The 25,108-nt window shown below is 37.5% G+C and overlaps 1 protein-coding gene across 10 annotated transcripts in view; it reads left to right on the forward strand.

Moving 5' to 3' along the window:
• The window catches only part of THSD4 (thrombospondin type 1 domain containing 4), a 347,378-nt gene that overhangs the window by 298,656 nt on the left and 23,614 nt on the right, over positions 1–25,108 (forward strand). For all 10 annotated transcript variants that reach the window (XM_075505878.1, XM_075505877.1, XM_075505879.1 and 7 more), the window contains 5 exons: positions 9,939–10,114; positions 13,859–13,955; positions 14,882–15,124; positions 20,778–20,907; positions 22,439–22,643. In XM_075505878.1, the coding sequence (XP_075361993.1) occupies positions 9,939–10,114; positions 13,859–13,955; positions 14,882–15,124; positions 20,778–20,907; positions 22,439–22,643 (851 nt within the window). The remainder of the gene's footprint in view (positions 1–9,938; positions 10,115–13,858; positions 13,956–14,881; positions 15,125–20,777; positions 20,908–22,438; positions 22,644–25,108) is intronic.

Raw genomic sequence — 25,108 nt, forward strand, 5'->3', positions numbered from 1 at the left:
AAACTCCTTGAGCAGGATTATGCTGAAGAACATAATGTTAATTTGAAGTCTACTGTTAATATTTTAGATAAGAAAGAAAACCACATAAGTCTTTCCTTGGAAATAATAGTATACTTGAATTATCATTTCTTTGTAATAGTATTGCAAATCTGGTATTTTTATCTCCATTTTTATCTACTCTGTACTATGAAAATATTTAAGCAATTGCTTGAATGCTATTGTTAGCAATAACACTATGTGTCTTACCTAATTGGCAATGTTATGACTACTACTCAGTTCATGGATAACATGCAACAGTATCTTTGGGAAATAAACATGTGCCCCAGCTGTTTAAAGCTGCAAGGAAAGATATTTGTTGGATTTCTAAAAAGTAGATTTTTAAGTTCCTACTAGGTGAAAAAATGATTAAGATTTGTAAGGATAGGGGTCTTTATTACGCTATTTTGGGTAACTGCATAGAACCAAAATTTCAGATGCTTCCCAGATCCAAATATCTCAAATTTGGATAGCTGTGCAGAAGGTTCTGGTTCCTAGGCTTTGAAAAAGGACTGGAAGTACCACAGGATCCAGCTTGCTCTTGGTTTCAGTCAGGATCTAAAAAACACATGAAAAGTCATATTATGCTTTTGTATTATGTTTGCTTCTGGTCCTCCCTGGACTGTGGAATAGTGGAGGCATACACAGGGGTTTTTTTGCCCTGAAGTTTGTATTAGAAAGTATTTTTCTGCATTAGGATTGTGTAAGGTCATATAGTACTTCCCAGTGGAAAGTCCCACTCTCTGGTATGGGTCCTTTCTAACACTGTTAAAGTGACCAGTAGTGGATTTGAACTTCCAAAGTGGTTGAAAGTTCAGCAACACTTTGTCTCAGCTATGCACGGTTAGAAGATGATTCATTTTTGTCATGGAAGACCTGTAGCCTTACCCTGTCTTGGTTGCCAGTGAAGAAACCAAATACAGTGCAAGAGATGAAGGTGTCCCACCTGCAGAGATACTGTCTTCAGATTGAGCATATACAATCTGATACTAATCTAGGGCCCGGTCAGTGAACTGCTGACCGTTTTCTAATATCCTCAGTTGGCTCTAGAATAAGGGGTTTGTAGGATCAGACTGCTAAAGATCATTTGATTCTTGCTGATTACAAGATTCTTAGCCCTACTAATATTTCTTGAATTAAGCTCAGAGTCCTGTAGGAGCTTTGCCATGACCTCAATAGGAGTTTGAATTCAAAAGGTCAGAGGCAAATAATACATAATTCAGTTCACAAGAAGTATGCCAAATTTCTCCTAAATATTCTGTAACTAAGGTGTGTTCTAATAATCAGCAAATATCTGTGCTTTTGGAAAGGAGTTATTTCAGAGAATCCATTTGAACTAATGCATATTTCATTATTTTAAAGCTGTAGATTATTGAGTCTCTAGGCATTTGGCTTTTTTTCTCTTTATGCATCAGAGGTACTTAGTACCTCTGTACTAAGTCGCCTAGTAGCTGTATAGTATGACTTACGGTATTTCTAGATTGTGGTCAATATGCTCTTTCTTTATTGACTTGAATTCTATTGTGTATTCCATACTGCAAGGCTGATGGGCATGAAGGCAAGGTATGTTTTGTAAAACCGAATCTTTTTTTTTTTTTTTTAAAGTATCTAAAGTTGTCTTCAAGTACTTTTGGAGAGAGAGTTTTACAATCTATACACATTCAGAAGTAGCCGGTGGTTTTAGGAGTTAGACTTGTGGTATGGCAGCTGGTCAACAGGCTGTAAGTGTGTGCCGTCCAGAGTTAATGGCCAGCTTGATGCAGTCCATTTGTTGGACTTTTCCAACAACCCCCCCACTACCAAGTCTCTCTTACTCTTGTATTCCCCACTGCCAAGTTATGCATGGTTTTTACCAGGAAACTGACTGACTTAGCTCACAGGAGATTTCACCAAAGGGTATCTTTATGGTTTAGTGGTAGAAGATGCTGTACCATTCTGTACTGATTGTTATAATCCAGTGTGTGAACATTTTAGATTTGTCTCTGAAAGCTCCATATAATGTGTTTTCATACAGGAAAAATAAATAGTAGAGTTGTGTGTTTCTTTCATTTCTTTCATCGTAGTGCTTATTCAGAAGTAGTCCTGTTATTTACTGCAGCTGTTTTCTGGGCACTTTCTTTAAAGATGCTGGGAGGGCGTTTTTGTTTCTAAAGAAAACTGGTTTAGCCAAAACATTCTTACACTTTAATTCTACTTAAGCAGCAACAGATTTAAAAAAAAAAATGCTTATTAAAGTAAAATACCAAAAATATGCTCCAAACGTGATGTGTCAAGTAAAAATTGTGCTCAGCTGTAAAAATAAGACAGTTGCTACACTTTACCTATAAGATGCTTTGGTTTAATTGGCAGCTGCAAAACAAACATGGCTTGAGAGCCCCATCCATCTTGCCCACTCGCCTTTTGTACGTGCCTCTGTTGAGAAAATTTATTAAATAATTTTTTACCATGTTTTATCAGTCTTTGACTTGCATCTTGAGTGCATCTGCAGCTTGTCAAGGTTCCCTGGATTAAATTACCAGCGAGATATTTGCAATTAACTTCAACAGCACAAGTCTTCACTTTGTTTCCCCCTGACCACAGTTGCAAGCATGCAGTCCTCTTCCCAGAAGAGAGGAACTACTCTCTGCTTCTCTCTCTTTGGGTCAGGACTAAATGAGAGACACTTAGTAATTTTAATATATGGGAAATAATTTTGATTCCGTCTGTCTAAAGACTTTATGTGGTTTGTAAAGCAATTAACTAGGACTTATGACACTGTTCTCCCAGACAAAAAGGCCTTAGGACAGACAATAAATATACTGTATTACTCTGAATATTAGTGCTGTTGCCAGGTTTGAGAGGTTTCATTTTATTATTGGTACTGTGCCTATGTGATTTTGGGTGAAAATGTACTGCAGATAGTGAGGTACCAGGCCCACACATGAAATATTCCTCTTCAGATATGAAGTGGTTAGAAAAATAGGAGTCATTCAGCAATATGTTTACAAAATGTATCAAACGGCTCATATGGATTGGGATGTTTCCAGTTTCTGAAGCACAGGTGGGACTTTGTGCTGGGAGTAGTGCATGTGTATTCTTTCTGGATCATACAAAGCTTTTAGCATCTATTTTATAAATTTGTAATGCCAGACCGGACGTACTTTATATAATATAAGGTGTGTTTGACATTGGGTAGACTATAACCGAATGTGTACATAAATGACCTATCAAAAACTACATTTGAGGAATATGAGGATAAATAAATTGAAAACTCTTATTTTACCTTGCACAGTGTTGCTATTTGTTGTAGAAGTTGCTCAGATAGCTGTCCTTCACATAGTTCTACAAAATTGTTGCTTTCCTTACACATCCACCAAATTCAAATCCCAACTAATGGTTTGTTCCAAAATTCCACTGTAAGTTTTCCATGTAAATACTCTGCTGCCCAGAATTGTTTCCCTTGAAAACTGTCTAGCACCTTCACAGTACATATTCAAAACCAATTTATTAGATTTTAAGTCATTCACTCATGCTAAATAGTAATCTATAAAATTTAGGTTATTTTCTTTGTGCGTGTAAAAATGTTTATATTAGTAATTAATGCTAAGCTATTGATTTTACTTTTAATTAATTATTACCTTTATTGCAAGTACTTGAATCTTTTTCTGGCATTTTTCCTGTCAATATTCAGAAGTATTTAAGTAAGCTGAATAAAACAGAGACCCGTTTTTTCTCTCCATATTTTGGAGTATCTTTAAATGATGTTGTCTGATGGTATGTAACAATTCCACATGTGTAATGTTGGCAATACCTGACACATTAACATGAATACACTGTAAATTACATGTCTTATAGAGGTAGTTGGCATGTGCTGCCATTTAATTGCTCATTTTCTTTCTGTCCTTCTTGTTGTATTATGTTATAATAATAATGAGATAAATTAAGATGTGATATGAACCTTTGCCCTGTAACTCAAGCTGAATGTATTTTTACATCAAATTTATGCGAACTTTAATTTTCACAAGCAAATGTTTTGGGCTTTTCCTCGAATTAAGACTTAGGAAAATGCCACGAGAAGAGGCTTTTCTTGCATAATGTGAACTACTATGAAATGAAAAGTTCTGGAAGTCTTGAAATCTTTTTCTGCTGTAGATTTAATGAGTCTTACTACTAATTTGGGTACTTAAAAAAATCTGGAAAACTAATTTTGTTCAAACTTAACTTGGTATCTGGAAGTATATTAGGATTTTTCATATAGAGTTACTTCTCTAACCTCTGCAATGGATCTGTACATGTAATATTCTTTTACTGACTCACCATTACTTAACTGTGACTGACTCATGATATTTTTCTTTCATCAAGGCAGTTATTTTCACACATACAGTTCATGACAGAGAGTGAGTTATTTTATTGTTCAGGTTAACATTTATTGCAGGTGAATCATCTTAAGATGGCTGAATTCCAGCTGTTTACTCTGTTTTCAGAGTTGAGAAGGGCTAGAAAGACTTTCTGGTCAGTTTTAACCACGTGGGACCCTGGGTCATTAAAGAGCAGACAATAATTCTGGAAACAGGGAGACTACAGAGGAGCAGAAAATTAATCAAGCAGTTACCTTATGTCTAATGATATGTGTATTAGCTGCTGTCATGCAAATGAGAGCACGTTTTTGAAAACTGTCTTCAGGAGATATGCAATGCTATCAACTTTTTCCAAGTTCCTCTCCATCTGCTTCAGCAGCACTAGGCACTTAATCTAAGGTTAGGAGAGTTTTGAGCAGAAGAACAAATGTTTTTACTTGAATTGTATCCACACACTGATTTTTTTAAAGGTGGGTTGGTTGGGGTTTTTTTGGTGCTATACTGGAAATGAGATGCTGTAGTTCTAATAAGGAAGTCGCCTATTTGAAAAAGTTGAGTGAAACTTCTAAAAACTGGACCACCAAAACTTACCTTAGCTGTTAAATTAGCTATAGCTGAAGGGAAAGGAGAAAGAGGAGTGACTGATTTATGCCAGAACAACTGGGTTAGTAAGTGGTAAGGAGCGGTGCATTTTTTCCTGTGTAAGATTCTTAATTTGCTGTTACATATTTAAAAGTTTTATAGAAAGTTTTGATACAGGCTGGATGACGTTTTTCACAATAATAATAATACTGGGGTCTTTTTTACTTGTAGCCTAGCTTTGATGTATACTAAATTCACATCTTCGTATATTGTTCTAGTTCTGAGTGTTACAAACTTTTTTTGTAGGGTTTTTTTGTTTGTTTGTTTTTTTTCAAATTCACCTGAGAGTATGAAGTAGTCGCTAACATTCCGGAGCTGAAGCATGTTGTGAGCTAGAATCGAGAAATTTGGCAAGATTGAAAAATGCAATAAAAGGGAACTATAGTAATGGAATTGTCTTTAAAGTAGTGCAGAAATTGATTTTTTAATTTTCTGATTGCAGTGATGTAGTTGAAATTAGGATTACAAAAGCTACTCTTATAAACCATCAAACATAACTTGGAACTGGAAATACTGACCTTTAAAGTGGATGCGAGTTCATTGTTTACAGAACTTCACTCCGCTGCACCACTGCATCAACTACCCTTTATTTAAACTATTTTTCGCTATTTTTTTTCCGAGTTGTAGGGGAGGCTGTCTAGAATTGTTAAACAGGAAGACAGGAGCCGCAAAACATCTTTAAAAGGAGAGCCGTAAGCTGAACTGTAGAAAATTAATTAATACTCTTCAGATACTTGAAATACAAGTCTTAATGTATGGTCTATTTTGCCATAGAATTGTAGCCCAAGCAGAAGTGTTGATCAGAGTTTGTATCCTGAGATATTCCATATCTCTAGTGCAAAACATTACTGAAGGCCACTGTAAACAACACAGTTTTAGTTAAGAAGCTGATCCCGGGATGAAAGATAGATGAAATCAGCTACAGACTGTATGAGAATTCCTCATGAGGAATTGATGGTAAAGCTTTTCGTAATCTTTCATGCTTTAGCTAAAAATATTAGCACCATAAAAATTCTTCAGGGGGCACAGTTGAGGTGGTAGCTGCGGAGTGATCAAAACATAAAAGAGGCACATTTTTCCTTTTTATGGGGAGGCCTCTTTCAGACCTGTCACATGATGGATTTGAAATGAAAGTTTAATGGACTCTCAGTTTCTCAGACAGCCATCTTTCTACAGTTTCGTTATTAACAACAATTTAATGTTAGCCAGCTCTCTTTCTTTTTTCTGAGCTCTTGATAATTCATTTATTTCATTTGTTTAGCAGCAATATAGGAAAAAATACTCAGATCATAAAGTTAAGGAAGTGTTCCATATTAAAAACCAATGTAAAACCAGTCTCAAATAAATTTTGCAGAAGCGTTTATTCCACAGTTGTTTGAATTACAATGTATCAAGTGTAAATAGCATGTAAACAGTGTGAATAGATTTCATATTTAACCTGTATGCAATAGTATGTGAGCCGTAATTTTTCCTCCCAGCACTATATGAGTAATGATGCCATTTTCACGGCTGATGTTGTATAAAATGTTTTTCAACTAATGGTCACAGTATAGAAACTGTTTTGTTAATGTGTCAGAAAATGAGACCTGGGAAGCAAGTGGATATGATAGCTCTTGGGAAAATAAACATGTAGCATTAAGTAAAATAAAATTTCAAAATGTGTAAATACATTTTTACAGGATCTGATGCAGAGCCATTAATGTCATTTAAATTTTTTACTTCAGTTGCAAAGCAAATGTACCAGGTTCTTGATTATGCCAGCTATTTTAGTGCTCTTTGGGGAATGATACAGACTAACTTTGCTTTCCTTCAGAAGTCCAAAAAGGTGGGAAGTTCTCCACCATGACTCATGCTTTCTGAGTTTATGTGGGTGCAGCTCTGTCTAGCCAGTCAAATCCACCAAGTATTTTGCACAGGGAGAAGTAAAAGTCTGAAACTTCACCGATCAAGGCTCTTTACAGGGACAAGTGGTCCAGGGGCAGTCCTATGTATTTCCTGGAAAGTAAAGACTGTCAACGATATGGGCTTCTTTCTCATAGGTTCAGAACTGGTGGTAGCCAACTGCTTTAATCCTTAACCTTCCTACCTCTCACATTTTGTCCAGACTGATGAAAAAAAAAATTATTTACAGTGTAGAAAGAAGGGAAAGCAGTAATATAAAGTCTTTTAGTTTATCTACTTTTATACCCATTCTGCTCAGTTACTACCTTATTTTCCTTTTAATGAAAAACAGATTCAATCCTATTAAAATTTTTTCTTGAACAAACTGGGACACTAATAATAAAGACTAAACTAATTTATATTTTAAATTTACGGATTGCATACGTGTTCTCATATCATTTGTTACCCCACTTTGAAAAAGTAGGTTGCTGAGTCCGTAGCCTCTCTAGAGGTCTGACTGTATCGGTTTAGTGCAGCTATTTACTTTTATTAATTAAAAAAAAAATATCTACCACTCCAATCCCTTCTTGAATCTTGTTAAAGTGTTCCCCTCAACACCTTCTTGTTGGATTGAAGCTGATAGGCCTATAGACCCACATTGTGTGAAAAGTATTCTTTCTGAATTTACAACCCTTTTTTTTTTTCATTACTTTCCCTTATTTTTTTGTTTTTTAATTGGAGTAATTGATTTCTAATCCATATGTGTATTTGTCTGCATCTTTATCTGTAACTGGGAATTTTCTCAACACAGAAGGTACTCGAAGAGTAATGAAGTGATTGACACAGTTTCTGGAATGTGGCAACATTATTGCACTTAAAATCACTAATTTATATAAAGAATAATGATATTTGCAGTGTGGTTCTCTACTGCTGTCTTTTTTTTATCTTAACATAATGCGCCTTTACGTTGACATTTTGTGACCTTTTCTCACCACACAGTCACACTGATGTTCTTCACCAAGAGGCCTGCAGTAAAAGCAGAAAGACTGCTTCTACTGATTAATTCAGTCAATTCAGATGTCTGGAATATGTAAGAACAATTTAAGTTTCTTCTCTAATGTGTATTACTTTGGAATTAATGGCATAAATTTAATTTCCCATCATTTAGACCATACATGTAGGCTTTTAAAATTTTTCCCAGCAGCATAAATAGTTGTGTATAATGCTGAGAGCATTTTAACTGAGTATCGCGGTTGTTGTGACAGGACAAAGAAGAAACAGTCTCTGGAATAACTGGGTCCTTGACCCTAAATTTTTTTAAGTTCAAAGCTTGTACCTTGAATTTGCATTAAAAAGTAAATTGCCAAGCAACATAGAATGTGCTGGTTTTGGCTGAGTTAATTTTTTAGAGTTAATTTTCTTCATAGTAGATTTGTGCTGGAAACAGTGTTGATAACATCAGGATGTTTTAGTTACTGCTGAGCAGTGCTTACGCAGAGTCAAGGCCTTTTCTGCTTCTCACCCCACCCCACCAGCGAGTAGGCTGGGGGTGCACAAGAAGCTGGGAGGGGACACAGCCGGGACAGCTGACCCCAGCTGACCAAAGGGCTATTCCAGACCATATGGCATTGTTGTCAAGATATAAAGCTGGGGAAGAAGAAAGAAGGGGGAGACTTTCGGAGTTATGGCGTCTTGTCTTCCCAAGTAACTGTTAACATGTGATGGAGCCCTGCTTTCCTGGAGATGGCTGAACACCTGCCTGCCCATGGGAAGGAGTGAAGGAATTCCTTGTTTTACTTTGCGGCTTTTGCTTTACCTATTAAACTGTCTTTATCTCAGCCCACAAGTTTTCTCACTTTTACTCTTCCGATTCCCTCCCCGACCCCACTGGGGGGGAGTGAGTGAGCGGCTGGGTGGGGCTTAGTTGCTGCCCAGGTTAAACCATGACATACAGCCAAGGATATTAGTAGATTTTGTTGTCTGTTTTTTAAAGTCTGTATTTTAAAGCAAATTCTTTTGTAATAAAATTGAAAATCTTTGAGTAGAGCCTTTAGAGAAAGGGTCATGTCTTTCCTGTGTACTTAAACAATGTCTGATGTGGTTTCAGCCTCAAGATACTACTATATTTTAAAATATGTAACTGTAATATTGCACAAAATTATGTACATGTATGTGGCAGGAGTTTCTGACCTTAAGACTTAAAATTACAGTCACATGGATAGGTAAAGGAAGTAGGATAGGTAAAGGAACTAGAAATCAGTGACCTGCCCATGATGACAAAGGGAATGTACTGCACAACAGGATATTGAATCCATATTTTATCCTTCCCTGGCTAGTATGCAATTTGCAAAGTCACTTTTCCTTAGCAAGAGATCCTACTGGCATTTTCAGAGAGCTCTTTCTTCCAGACAGTGCTGCAGAGCAGGGCTCTGCAGATGTTCTAGCAAAAAAATTGTGTTCTGAAAAGGAAATGGAGGGAGTAGCCAAATGGCTTTATGAAGAATAACCGGAATATTTGGCAACCCAGGATACCCGTGTGTCCCTAAATTGTTTGGTGCTTCTGCATTGTATAATGTACTGATTTTCTGTATCTGCGTCTGTGTTTTGTTCTGTCTAAATCACAAAATAGTAAATTCAGTGGGAAGGAAGTGGGATCACAAAATAGTCAATTCAGTGGGAAGGAAGTGGAGGAAAACCAATTCCTTGGCATCCATGTGTGTTCAGTCTATGCTGCTGGCTGGCTAAGAGTCACATGACAACCTATGAGAAACTGTTGAAAAAGGTTTCCAGGCTATCTTTGATTTTTCTTTCTTTTTTTGCAGCATAAACATAACCACGTGTTTGGTCAAAGTTTTCTAAGCTTGGGTTTTTTTGCACAACTACTAATATAACTGTTCTTTTCAACACCCACACAGCTTTGTCCCCTGCCATCAGAGAGCACCTAGCAGTGTAATGCACCTTTGGGGATTTGATTGGGCACCAGTACGTGAAGGTTATTTCCTCTGATCAAAGTCCTTGTGTTTCTGTCCCCATCCTCTACAGCATTGCGGAGTCGATCAGGACGGTCCATCATCAATGGAAACTGGGCAATTGATCGACCTGGGAGATATGAAGGTGGTGGGACAATGTTCACTTATAAACGCCCAAATGAAATCTCCAGCACTGCAGGAGAGTCGTTTTTAGCTGATGGTCCAACAAATGAAGTCCTTGATGTCTATGTAAGTTTCTTGTATTTAGATTAATCTTCCTGATGGAAAAAATTGTTCAGTTCATTGTTAACATTCAACACTAAAATTGCATTCAGTACCAATACTTTGTTACTGTTTTGTTCCTTAATTTTGAAACATTTTTTATATTTTACTATTGCTTGCTGTTGCTCCCATCTTGCCCCAGATCATAGGAAATCTAAATAACGATGAAGCCTTTTTCTCTCAGACTTTACTGATCCAGTAAAACCAATTTTACTTGTTCAGTAAAATAGAGATAAAGCATAAAAATGTCTGGGGGTTTTTTTGTGAACTGGATTTTCTCTGGATACTTTCCTCCTCAAGCAAATTTGGCATAGTTTAATTTTACAGTGAACTGAAGCAAATACCTGAATCAGACAAGGCCTCTCACAGAGTGATACCATCTCAGTTTTCTTTAGAAGAAGCATAAGTCAAAAAAACTATAGAAGCAGAGCAGTTTTAATACGAAGCTGTGCTAGGAGACCATAGATAATAGCCATTTGAGAAAGGAAGAGAGAACACCAATTGTGGCTAAGAGGAGGGAATCATATTGAAAAAACTGTTTACTTCAGATGGGACTTTTACTGCATCATATTGAAATAAAAAATATAACTGAATTGATTACAACTTATTCAAAGATAAATGGTGTGTTCTGAGATTATACACTTTCACATGGTAAAATCCATTCATTGAAAAAAATAGACTAACTGGTGATACGGTTGTTTCATCCAGCTACAGCTTTTTTGTCCTTAAGTGCAATATGGGGTGGAAAAGTGAATGTGCTGGTTGTTTCATAGAAAAATGAATAGTAACTACCCTGATTACTCAGCTGGGAAAAGTTAGATGTTGGCAAAGTTATTCCCCATTTGCCATATAGTGTCTTAATGAAGCAGTGATAATTATGTAAACATTACTTCTTTTTGGATAATTTCTGACAGATTCCAATGTAATACTGGCAAAAGCCTGGAAGATTAAATGGTTAGGCTCCTAGACTCTGCAATGCAGACTCCATGTTTTTAAAATATACGTGTCATTGTGTAGTTACAGGATGCTGTGAGCTGAGGTTTGGTCTCAAGTTTTTATTGTCAGCTGATTGATGCCTAATACGTAATGACCCAGTGAGAATAGGGTCAGGAAATGGATTAAACAGTTATTTTCAAAGTAATACCATAAAAACCCCTTAAGGTTAAATTTACCATATTTTAATATTTTAGTTTAGGCTTAGTCTTTTCTTTTTTTGCTTTTGCAATGAATATAAGAAAGCTGTCACAATGGGCATAGCTTTATCAGTTTTGCTCTGTGGCTGCTACTATGGATTGGCACATCTAATTTGACTGGACTCTTATCTGAGATGTTTTTTGTAGATATGAGGAATACTACAGTTCATTATAAGATGATAGTTTAGTGTCTTTTTCAGTATAGTGTGGGAAGATAAAAATGAATAGGGCTAGATGAAAGAAAATCAATCATCAGTATGACACAACCTCTCTTAGAGGTTTGAAATTTGTAGCCGCGCAGATACAGATGTCTTTTTTCAGACTTTGTCTTCCAGTTCCTGAATCATGTAATCCTCTTTTCATCCATACTCATGATCTTTATACTCTTTGTAGAAAAATGGAGAGATTTGCAGATGGGAACTCCAAATGGCTTTCTGTTCATTTTTCCTGAGATCATGCTGTCTTTCTTCCACTCTAAAAATGTAGAGGAAAAAGCTCTCTAAGTTACAGCAGGTTATAATTAGCAAGATAAAAAGAGATGCAAGTTTTGTCCAAGTGTGAAGTATACGTTGCTACAAAGACTTAGGTCCACTGACTCAAAGCAAAACTATTGTATAATTCCAGGTATTTTCCAGCAGGAAAGCTGTGACAGTATATTCATAGGGACTTCGTCAGTTAAGCTCTTTATAACATGTGCCTGTCGGTTGTTTTGAGAAAGGTGATGGAAAAACCATGGGAACCATCTTAAGAACAGGGTCCTGGTTCTGGAAGGTGGGGGGTACTCTTCCGCTAAAGGCAGCTTCACAGTGCTCAGTTCTCTCAGGACCAAACACAAAGAGGTTGTATTTTTTGGATAACAAAGTGACGTGGGAAGGACCAACCCTTACCAAAAATATTGCAGGCAATGCATTATTAGATGGTTCACAAAAGTGAATGATCTCTGAGGGACAGAGTTTAGAGGAACAGCTATTATATTTGGCAAGGAAAAAGTGATTTTGACACAAGGAGAAACAAAGGTCTGAATCCCTAGTTGGTATTAATTGGTGTGACAAATTTAGTGAAACCTTGAAGCATATGTGTGCTCTGCTGGGTCATAAAACCATTGGCATAGCATGACTTTTTTCTTTTCGGCCCATGGTTTGTCAGAACCAAAGAGCTAGTGCAAGCTCTGGTGTTTGTTTCATTTTGTTTTGTTTTTAAAAAAAAGGTACTTTAAGTAAAGTGTAATCTGAGGCTTCTACCAGACCTATTCCCACAAAGAGCTCAGGGCTTTTAAAGTAGCAGTGTCAGTAGAAGCAGTACTGAAGTAATCAAAGCTAAACTACTGAAATTAGCAGCTGATGGCATCCCTGCATTTCTAGTGAGTATGCTCAGGCTCTCAGCAGCAGCAACGTAATAGAAGCCAGTTGGGTATGGAGTGTGCTGCTAACAGTTTTAAAAAGCTTTCATAAAGTCCTATCTTGCTCAGGTCTTGTTATGCCTAACTGCTTAAACAAGCACACAAGAAGTGACACTGACTTTCAGAGGCGTGCTCATGTCAGCTCACACGGGCTTGTGCAGCAGCGTTCTGAAACCACTCAGCTTCATTTTCACATTTAAAAGAGAAAACCTTATGGTTCCTGCCTGTGTCTCATAAGGAACACTTTGATAGAGTTGTTGTGGCTAGCTGCAAAGCAGTGGGAGTCTGTCTGCACTTACGTTGCATCTTCATTCAGTTGAAAATTAATGTGGAAGGATGCAGGAGGGCTGCACGGGCACTCTTCAGCTGCTGCAACAAGTATGTGGGCCTTTGTAATGTGTTCACTTGATCTTTATGGAGCAATGCTTATGGTGAGAGCAGCATTAATGTTAGTAATTTTAGCTAGTTGATCGTTGAGTCTCCACTGAGTGGTGCGGAGGTAGCTGCACAGTGGTGAAAGGAACAGTTTGGTTTGTGAGATGGTACACACAGAATAACACGTATGTGCTGTCTGCGTGTGCTCTGTTCAAGTACAACTGATAAACCTTAAAGAAGGCAGTTGGCTAGATTGGTAGATTGAGGTCTGTGGTATTTATTTTTCTCTGCTTTGTTTCTTCCTTGCTTATGTTTCCTCAGGCATCGGTAAAGCTCCTTCTATCTGAGAACGTTTTGGCGGCCTTAGGACCGTCTCTTCTGCTGCTGAGGCCTGGTGTGAGCCTCTGCTGCCCACACTGGTGAGAGGTGAGGCTGTGGCTGGTGCAGCCCACAGCCGCTCCTTGGCCCCGAGCATGTCAGTTTTACATTTTTCAAAGAAGATTTAGAGAAACAGTTTCTCTGCCATCACAAGCTAGCTCTGTTTACAAACATAGTAACCTGTATTTTCTTATTTTTTCTAGAAACAAATATTTTTTTTGCATTTTTTGGAGAAAGTCATTAACCATTGTTTCTATCCTGACCAATGATAAATAATGTTATGTAGTTGATCCATTCAAGTACATATTTAAGTATTAGTAATATAACAAGTGGAAGAACTGAATATATGGCTGTTTTTCTTTTTAGATGATACATCAGCAGCCTAACCCAGGTATACATTATGAGTATATCATTCCAGGAGACAATGTCATTAGTCCTCAGTTGCTTGCTCACAGGAGGCCAGGTAAAATGCCGCTATTTCCTATTATTAAATATTTTGTTACCCGATAAGCTAATAAGAGAAATTAATACCATTAAATTCAGTGTAAATGCTGCCATTGATGTAGGAGAGGCCCAGAATTTCATCCTATGTGTTGAAAGAGAAGTCTGCATAGATTTGGTAGCTTCAGTGTATTAATACTGGCAGGGATTATTTATACTGTAGCAGGGAATCTGGTCATGTATTTCTACACTCAGTAACAACTTTGTTGTTAAAGTGTTAACCATGGCTTTGCATGAGCTGGAGTGATGTAACCATGTCTCAGAAATGAAAGAGAACATGATTTTTCTCTTCAGAGTTTAAGATAATTTAAAACCAACCCTTCACAGTTTCTCTTTCTTCTCCCAACTGGAGAGGATCAAATACAAAACTGTTGCCTTCCCAAGCTAGAATCTGGACAGCTCATGCTCCTGACTGAGCTGTGGATATGCGCTGTGTGTACTGGTATGAAGTTCTGAAGGACAGTAGAAAATTTGCAAGTGAGCTTGGTACTACCTTTAATGTTTGTGACTTGCCTTGACAAATTTCTAAGTGTGTTTGCAGTCTGTTTGTAACGAGGAGCAGCTGTGCTGTGACATGGGGAGGCACAGAATACAGAGCATGGTACAAAAAAAAAAAAGCTTTGGGAAATTTTGACACTGGGTGCATTCACTCTACAGTGTGTTTGGAGATTCTTGAGTTTTTAATGTATTTGCTGGCTGAGACTTGGTTAGCTTAGTCTAAAACAATGCAGTCTTTGCAGGACACTATTAGGAGGTCTCTGCATAGCAGATTAAAGCTGCTTTCAAGTTTTATGATGCTCCAGTTGTGATTATTATTGGATGAAAACACAGACTGATATTTGCAAGTGAGGCTTATTATTTTACATTTTTGTTATTGTCCATCATCAGGGGAGCCCTTGAATGGTCAGTTAGGAATGCCAGAAAGTACAAATCATGAGGATGAGGACTTGCATAGGGAGACAGATGCTCTCACTGGACAGTCAGCTGGAACTTTTCCAGTTATTCAGCCAGGAAGATTTCCTTCTCATCAGCCAGAAAACCAGGTGTCTGCTGTGCAACCACCAAGACAAAACCGAGAACACAACTGGAAACAGATTGGAAAAACTGAGTGCAGTACTACATGTGGGAAAGGTGAGTGCTTCATACACCATGCACAGAAAGTAGATGACACACAGGAGCGTTCCAGCATGGGAGAGGAGAAGCATGGAGGGAAGAAGCACTGTGACTATTCAGCAGCTCTTGTATGCACAAAGCATTGCTGGACGTGGTGTTTTCTGTTATCTTACAAGCAAAAGACGTGTCAGTACTATTATGTGTGCTTATATTTAAATCAGTCGAAACACAAAATTAAAAATATGAAATACAAAGTATGTACATTAAAAGGGAATATATGCCATTTGCCTCTGAAAGGAAATATTTCAGGATTTTATGGCAAGCTGCTCTCTCTCACACCCTTGATACACAGCTGCTTTCTCAACATTCTTTGGCATTCTTTATCCTTCCATTTGGCCTCTCCAGCTTTGTCAGATACACCATCAGTGCTTTTTGTGTCTTTGTCAACAGTCTTCTGATCTTTACGGGAAGGTTTCACAGGGATTCCATCAGCCATATCTTTGCCTCATTGGATGTTGCTGGAACAGCAATAATGTGACTTCAGAAAAGTAAGGGTTTCATAGGGGAGAAGTGGGAAGGAAGATGGACAGAGAGGCACTGGTAATTAGTGAGCTTTTGGGATGTGATGGATACATTACTTTGAGTTTGCCAGATTAATCTTTTCCGTAAGACATTCATAGTGATCACCGATTCAATAATGCATAGCACAAGCAATTATTTGGAAGAATAAGTTTTTGTGATAGTAAAAGTGAAATCTTTTGTACTATACATAGCCACCCATTACCATACCTAAAAAATTGCAGAGCTTTGAAGTAAAGACAAACCAGTGAGAGAACTCAGCTGACTGTCACCAGTTCATATACATTGAGAACATTTGCTTCCTAATTAGTTTGAGAGGACACTTTGCAAATTTGGTCCAACGCCAGATGAGTGTCCATGTTATAGCTACAGATAGAGCTAAAAAAATCCGGCAATATTGATACCAGTCAAAATTGCTTCCCAGTATATTGAGAAAACTTTTTTCCTTGGAGAAATTACTGCAAAAGTGTTAGAGCTAAAATACAGCCTATCAAAGTCAGAAGACTTTTTGAAGTCAGCCTTTTTGTGGAGAAAAGGAGGGAATGTAAACCAGAATTATTTTGGTTGGCATTTAGATATGCTATGTGTCTTTAATACAAGGCGTATGGGCGGAATCCTTAATTGCACCTGATTATTGTTTAGCAGCAATCAGTGAGTATCACCTGCTGAGTGTCTGGATTATCATATACATAGTGAATTTTAGTATCCAAATCAGGTAATTTATGATGGGGTTGCAGGAACACATCAGGGTAAATGTATTCTTCCTTTTCATCATAGAAGTCTTGGTTGTATATGCTATGGACATTTGAACATAGTTCTTGCCATTTCTTCAGAGATCTGGTAGCTATTGGCAGTGGTATTAATGAAATCTGAGTCAACATGATGATAGCAAAATTGTAGGACAACAGAATTCAAAAGATATCTTTCAGCCTCCTATACAGCTTAAATTTACTCCATGAAATTTAGCAGGAGAACTGTCAAAAATGAGTATGTCTTTTCCCGTTATTTGGAGAATGTGTGCGTGTTCTGATCAAGGTAAATTCAAAAGAAACTGGACCTTGAGAGCAGGATCCTGACACTGTTGAGGCTGTATGAACATTCCTTGTGATCTTGGCATGAGAAGCCTGTGTGAATCTCTGATGCCCCTAAGGCATTTCAAGTCAGTATGTTATATAGGCTGATAAAAAATGGAGTGAAAAAATCAGAAAAAAATCTTGTACTATTTAAGGCTTTGTTTTAATTTTGTATGATTCAATATAGGACACTTTCTTTTTTTTTTTTTTCAAGTTTTCCTTTTTTCTACTAGTTTATTTCTTCATGCAAAAATGTAGATGATACATGGTCTTTAATTTTTTTTTTTTTTTCCCCAAAATGAACCTGTCAAAGCTAAATAATGTTAGGAAATTTTAACTTGGAAGAAGAAAGAAAGAAAAATTATTTTTGTGCTACCTAAGGAAAAAGGGAGGATAAATTAATAGTTTTGATGAAAAGCTGTGAGATTTCAAAGCACTTTTCAGTAAAACTTTGGCCAGGAAAAAGAAGACTATTATCATTATTTTAAAAAGTGAAAATGCTTCCCATGAGAACTGCCACCAGCTCTTGTCCCAGATTTCCATTTAAGATGACTGAGCAAGTAGATCTGCCAGAATTTGGACAGTGTGGAAACTGCTGCCGTATCCTGTCAGGGAAGTGAAGTAGCGCATCATCCCTCTCTGTTGTCCAGAGAGAAGAGGGCTGATGCACTGCAAATTCCTCCAGCCCTGGAGGCACAAGAACTTCGTCCAAATTTTGCCTGAAAGATCTTACAGGAGGAGTACCTCACTTCGTCTTCTCTGAGCACAGCCTGTGCCTTAAAACTGTTATCTACACCTTGGAAGTGACTTGGGATGTGTAATTTGTTATCAGTCATGGCAGCATGTTTGTTACTTTTTTAAAGAAGAATTAGAAAGGAGGTTAAAGAGTGCAAACTGCTGATTTTTTCCTTAGATTTCAGAAAATATAATAGCTTTTTCTGAAGTATTAGTGTAGGTTAGCTGGTGAGATACAAAGCCTTACTTTTCATAGAATTAAATTCTTGAACAAATATAACTTTAGTGTGAATTGTAATTTTAAATTTTCTGTCCTGAAATTGAAGCGTGCCAGCCAACAGTTACCATCAACTATGGCCACCCTTATTTTATTTAAAGTCATAAAGTCATAATTTAGAATTACTACAGATGTCTGGTGCAATATTTTTTTGAATACATGGCTGAAAGTATTGATGTCTTTTCTTTCTGTTTCTTAATCACAAGTGTAAATTACCTGTTGGACAAAGCATGACAAAGGAAATTGATTTCAGTAAACCCAGGATAACATGTTTGAATTGTTAATTTCAAAATATATTAACACAATTTAAAAAATTATTTAGCAGTTACTAAATCTATAGAGGTTTTGAGCTCGAGGAGGTAAAAAATGTGGAGCTAATTAACCACAGATCTTAGACAAAGACTGCAAGTTCAAGTAGATAATTAGGAATGGAAAGCTGGAGAAAACTGATCTTCAGTCCAGTGGCCTAAGACTTGTAGTGTCAATAATCTTATGAATCAGGGTCACTGACAGTGCAGGCTTTAGTAACCCCACATTTGAGGTACGTAAGCTTTGACTGTTGCAACCTACCCCTTTTCTACACTCTTTTAGACACAAATACCAACAACGATGCAGCTGAGTTTTCTGTGCAAATTGCCTAGGTCTTCTAGGCAAGATGAGACTTCTGTTTGCCTTTGACTCAGAGGCATGGCAGTTTGGTGTTTGTAAATGTGCAGACATGTTTTGATCTAAGGAAAAGAGAAGTCTATTTTGCGGAAAGATGAAGCTGATAACTTGTGCCCTGCTTCCTCCTATCTTGCCAGTAACATGGAAAAAAAACCACTTTTCTGTAATCTTTCTGATGCTTGGTCTAGGGACACTGTTGTATAGGGTGCATTCCTAAGATAGAGTGGTAGGCTTCCTAGATAAATGTAGGTGTTTCAGACAAGAGCAGTGGGAGTGTGAGCAATAGGAGTTCTGTTGAAAAAGTGCTTGCTTAAACCACCTGAATTTTGTTTTTTATTTCATTCTATTTCTGACTGCAAACACTGAGAATTGGGCATTTATGACTCTGTCTTCAGGTTGTACACTATATTTCCCCAAATTCTAAGTATATTGTTAATATCAAGGTCTGTCAGTATAGTTTACTTTAAACATACAGCCTTACTCAGAACGATCACACATCATCCACGCATTTCAAAGGCAAAATGACAAACGTGAAATCCGAGAAGGAAAGCATTCCAGGAAAAGTTTGCGGGAAGAAATGTAAACTGTGTATCTGGTTGAATAGCATTCCACTTGTGCTTATTTCATTCTGTGGAAGAAAGTTAGGTCTAACTGTTTCTCTTTCAGTTCAGAGTTAATTTTCCTGTTTGTGGTTTCTTTCTCTGCGTAATTCTGAATATCTGCACTAATAAGGCTTCAATAACAATAAATAATTAGTCATGTGGAGTTACTTGTTGTAGGATAGCCTAAAACAACTAAAATCACCCAATTTTTAAGTCAGTGGGTCTAGGTTCAAGTGGTTGAACTGGCAGTTGTGGGTTGTACCTCGACCACTCTTCTTTGGCTGAGCCCTGTTTGTCTTGTAACCAAAGGGCTCCTATTACCATGGCGGTGTCCTGTGCCATTGCTGCACCACAGTGAGAGGAGGGGTTGCTGCCACTTTACATGCTGTAAACATGGCAGAGAGAGGATCAACAGACTTTTGTACTACTTTCTAAAAAGAACTAAAAAGAAAATTTTTCCTAATCTGCCTTTTGCTGTTTATGTACTTGTAGAGTTGCCTTTCACATCCCTTGCCAGATTCAACGCCAGGTAGGCCTTGCTTTTCCTAACCCCATCCCTGTACAATCAGACAGCATCTCTGTGCTCCTCGGGGATCACCTGCCCCTGCTTATACCTCTTGTTCTTCTTTTTATGTCTATATTTAGTTAGGAGCCCCTTGCTTATCCATGCAGGCCTCCTGCCACCTTTGCTTGATTTCCTACTTGTCGAGATGGACCTTTCTTGAGCTTGGAGGAGGTGGTCTTTGAATATCAACGAACTGTCCTGGATCCCTCTTCTCTATAGGGCTTTATCCCATGGGATTCTTCCAAGCAGATCTCTGAAGAGGTTTGGGTCTGCTCTTCTGAAATTCAGGGTTGTGGTCCTGCCTTTTGCCCTTCTCCCTCCTCTTAGAATCCTGAACTCTACCGTTTCATGGTCACTGCAGCCAAAGCTGCCCCTGATTTTCACATCCCTGACTTTTTCTTCCTTGTTTTTATGTATTAGGTCTAGCAGCCAACCAGGAATGGTTGGCTCCTCAATCACCTGTGTCAGGAAACTTGTTAATGTACTCCAACTTCTCACTTATCAAATACAAGTAGGCATGTTAGCACCTTGTTCTTTGTCATCATTTTGGTACTCAATTTGCAATAGTAATAGAAGTAGAGTTCTGTCTTTGTGCTCTAGCATGAAAAGTATTTAAAGACTGAGCATTAAATGTGGAGAATAGTAATTTTCAGTGAGTCTGTAGTCTACAATAATGTTTAACCTGTAAGCTTTATCTTATGAATCTTTTCAAAAAGCAGGTAAAGTGGATAATATTCTCATGTGTTTACTCACCATGTAACTCTAAAGTAGGGAGGCTCAGTCTTTTCCAGAAGCACAACAGAATGACTGCTAAATTTTGCCTCCTCTCAAGCCTGTGTTGTCGCCGCTTGGCTGCATTTTTTTAAATTGCCTGAATACTTAATGTTAGTACACTCTGCACTATAAAGAATCTCATGCAGACCAAGGAGCATATTTTCTCAGCCTTTCCTACAATGACATGCTGTACTTTCTATATATTAAGGCCTTCCCTTAATACTACAATGTAAACAGAATAGCATTTAGCTCTCACATTTGGAAATTTTGGATAAAATAGTCTATATTTCCTGTTGTTAAGTTACACTTTTCCTTTCTGCATCAGTGTTGGATGCTACTGTTATGGCTTATACTGCAGAGTCTTTTGCAATGCATCACCTAATTTTCTTCTTCATTTCAGGGTCACAGTACCCAGTTTTCCACTGTGTCAACAGAATCACTCACGAGGAGGTATCTGAGAGTTACTGTGACAGCAGCACCAAACCCATTCCAGAAGAGGAGGCCTGCAACCTCTTCCCATGTCCAGCTTTGTAAGATACTACAATTTAAGTCAAATGAAATAAGCCAATGTCATTGAGGTTTTGCATGTGAATGAGGCTATTCTAAGTAGGAAAGTAGTTTGAACCTCTAAGTACTATGCGCTTGTGTCATAAAGTGTGGTGGATATTTTTTCCTTAGTTGTTGGTGACCTTCTTCCCCTTCACAGGGAGCAATAGCATTCAGACAAGACAAAAGGGAAGTTGGCAACAAGTGAATGTAGCAATTTCTCAAAATTTGTGTGATTGTTCAGGCATGTACACTATATGTGGTCTCTCTGTGGGTACATTTTTTCAAGTGACAGGCTTCTGCATATACCTGTCTAAAGGAGAGGCTCAGTAGGTTGTATCACTCCACAGTGGATCGGTGTGCTGTAGTACCACCTGTTCATTCCACGGTGTCATATTTAAAGATGAGATTAGGCCGATAGTGCTCACAACAGCCCCCTCATAAACATCACCTCTCTTTCCTGGGATTCAGTAGTTCTTCAACTCGAAGACTGGATTCTGAAGTGGTAGTCCTTGTTTCCAGCACACTAATACAACCAGCTCAGGTGTGATTTCCTTCTGAAAAGACACTTGCCGTCAGGAGACTGTGACTTACAATTGGCTAAGCAACTTCTTTTAAATAGTCAAAAAAAAAAAAAAAAAGTCAATTCATCCAGGGTATATACCAAGAACAGAAAAGGGTTAAACCCAGTTGCCCTTATAGCAACTTCATTTCAGGTCAGCAGCTGTATTTTCCATCTCTCTTGTGGTTACATTCTTCAGTTTTCTTCTGAGTAGCAAGTGGCCACTCCTTATCCCATGGAAGTTTCTAATGGTGTAAGTGCTGTTACACTGTTAGAGATGCCTGACAAGCAATTTCTGAAGCCATTTACTTGGAGATGTCTTCTCTCACCAAGCATTTTTCTCACCTTTTTCTTTTCTAACAACTCATATTAATTCAGCTTCATTTGTTTACACAGGATAATATCAAGAATATAAACAAAGATATATAAATACTTATTAAAAAGAATATAGAGATTTTGCTTGCTCTCCACAAGAGTTCTGAAATAAAATGTGTGAACAGTTCAGATACTTCCTTTATTTGTGTATGTCTTCATGCTTGAAATGAAAACTGAAAGGGGAAAATGACAAGTTTGTGCAAAAGTGCTTAAATAAATACAGTGAAGTCTTGGAATGAGAAGAATATATCTAGGGATTCTTTTTGTTCTAAAATTAAATGTATTTATTCATTGCTTATAATTTGCTATGTCAATAATTTGCTATTATTGTAATATGTCTTGAAACCATGAATTGTGCAATCTGTATGTGTGGTTATTAATATCAACCAGTACAGGTAGATTGGTTACAAGTATATAATGTGATCTTCATAAAGGATTAAGTTACGCATGCAGAGGCTTAAGTGTTATTTTATAAGATTCTGTACCAGCATCAGAATCATGTCATTCGAGTTCTGTTAAGATTAGTATTAGAGAAATCTTTACTGAAAAAACATGTCCTCTTTTTTTTTTCTCTTTAGCTGGGATATAGGGGAGTGGTCTGAGTGCAGCAAAACATGCGGCCTTGGTATGCAGCATCGACAGATCTTATGCCGGCAAATGTATGCCAATCGTACCTTGACAGTTCAGCAATACCGCTGTCATCACCTGGAGAAACCAGAGACGACCAGCACCTGCCAGCTGAAGATCTGCAGTGAATGGCAGATTAGGACAGAGTGGACTTCAGTAAGTGTAACTGATTAATGGGGGGCATAAAACTTCAGAGAAGAATAAGAATTTTCTTCCAGGTATCACTAATCAAACATGAAACTTGTTTTTCTTTAAAACAGGGAAGTGGAATGTGAAAAGACTTGGAAATACGTGAATCTTAGTTCAAGAAAACCCTGCTCAGTTATGACCATTAAAGTTTACTGTTCATAACCAGAAACAAGCTGAAAAAGAGCAATTGAGTAGTACAAAACGCAGATGTGTATGTACAGAAGTACACAAGCTTTCTGAGCAATGCTTTTTTTAAAATACTATATGAAGTAGAGTTGGGAGCGTCCTGATAGGTTTGCCTGTGGTGGCAAACTTACTGCTCTTTCTCACAGCACATAGAGTTTAATTCCAGGAGTTATTTAACCTTATGTATGTATTGAGGATAGAGTCAGTAGTTGCTGTTACTTTAGCTGGTTTGAGGCTATACCAAAACTTTCAGATAAATGTGGACGGTACAGTTTTGAGCTTTAATTTCTGTGTTGCTTACAAAAGGTTTGGCCAACCTGACAACCGTCCTAGATACTTTCATGGCCATTGTCTGAAAGAGAAAATATCCTGATGTTTTAGGTGTAGTGATAAACAAATCTCAGTTAGCCATGAAACAAAGCAAAAAAAAAATTTAAGAGTTGCTGAATTATGTGGGTGGATAGACCATGAAAAATTCCAGCTTAAACCCTGAACTTAAACCTTCTTTTTCCTTTCTACTGAAGTGCTTTCTTGCTCCTAATTCCCCCAGCCTGTGCTGGAATGCATGTTGCAGCACACAGTGTTTTGTGCATGGGCTAGCTGCCCTGGCAGTAGCAGCACAGCTTTCCATCCACACAGTCACAGTAGGTTAAAGAGTTACGCAGCAGACACTGTGTGGCTTTATTAGCGGGTCTTCCCACATGGTAAAGCCTATGTGAGTTAACTCCCTCAGTTGCTGCATTTCTGAGGCTGATAGTAGCACTGTTAACTTCTTAGTCATGAAGTATCTGTGGTATGTTGATATATTCCTGATAAAAAAATTAGAAATACCTAGACAGACAAAGTGTAAAGATATGTTGGTTGGTTAATTCATTATTCATGAAGAATTAAAATCCATCTGCAGTTAAAGGACAGTAAAATTGATATAAAAGGTAAAGTTTTGATCATGTTATTGTGTTGATCATGAGAAACGGGAGCTGGTTTTTTGTGTGCTGTTGCATTTTGAGAAGTATTTCAGTGTACAAAGCCTTTAGAGATTTACTGCATATGGTGAATCAAGCTAAACAAATGCTGTAGAAATTGTAGCTGGTTGAATATAAGCATAATTCCAATAAAATTCTGTGATTAATTTTCTCATGGAAGTAAAATTAAAGTTCTTGGCATGAGGAAGATCCATCATAAAGAAAGGACCAATTGAGTTTGCAAACTGGTTTCTGTAGAACATTTATTTGTGTTTGTGCTTACTGAAGTACAGTTACGTTTTCACTTTGGAGACAGGTCTGTGATCTTAAAATTAAGCCCATCTTAAGATTTTAATATGCTTACCATATTTTCTGCCATACAAATGTCAAGAACTTTGATCTAAATCTGATTAGAAAAAATGGCATTGTGGTAATTTCAGGTTTGGAGTCAGCAGACTAGACTCCAAGAGTAACTGGACAAATCGCCCCCTTTATGACATAAGGAATGGGGTATTTGTTTTTATTAGTATTTTGCTATGGAATGACCTCACACATCTAGTTTGGGTTTTGGCCAGTATTCTAGAGTGAACAGTTGAAGAAATAGGTGCAGTCTGAAGATGAAGTCTGTGACGTATCTTGCTGTAGGGAATGCATTTTACATGATAAATAAATTTGACATGTAAATATAGCAGACATGATTAAGCATTTGAAAGCAAGGAAAAAAAAACAATGAGGCTGCCTTTGGAAGCTCTGCTAGGTACCATTCTATGCAGGTACTGCAGTCTTTAATCTTCAAATTCCCAGAGGTTTTCCCCTTTAATTCTAGAGTGTTTACAGGACTCATCAAAACATTTCATGCGTACACAGCAGAAAATTATGTTCCCGTCTTGCTTCATCATCTGGATACTTCACATCATCAGGCAGAGATATCAATAGCTGTCAGTATTCTATGAGGTTGAAGAAAAGAGAGCAGGAGAAGGCAGCCTTTACTTGTAAGAGGCATTCAGAAGTTGTGTTTCTTTGCATTTCTCTTGCTTCGTATCTGCTTATAGGTCAAGATCAAAATTATGCAGAATATGTCAGCCTGCTATTCAAATACCAGCAGTTCATTTTGATAAGGCCCAGCATGCTCTGTTGAAGATAGGGTTTAATTTTATGTTTTCCAAATATATCCGCATAGTATACTGTAGAATAATACACTCTGAGAATAGGATTTAAAACTACTAATGCATTTTGTTCCCTATTCCTAGCAATCTAGAGTACTTTTATAGCTTCTGTGGACGT

This window comes from Mycteria americana, chromosome 6 (assembly GCF_035582795.1).
Source record: "Mycteria americana isolate JAX WOST 10 ecotype Jacksonville Zoo and Gardens chromosome 6, USCA_MyAme_1.0, whole genome shotgun sequence".
NCBI classification, from domain to species: domain Eukaryota; kingdom Metazoa; phylum Chordata; class Aves; order Ciconiiformes; family Ciconiidae; genus Mycteria; species Mycteria americana.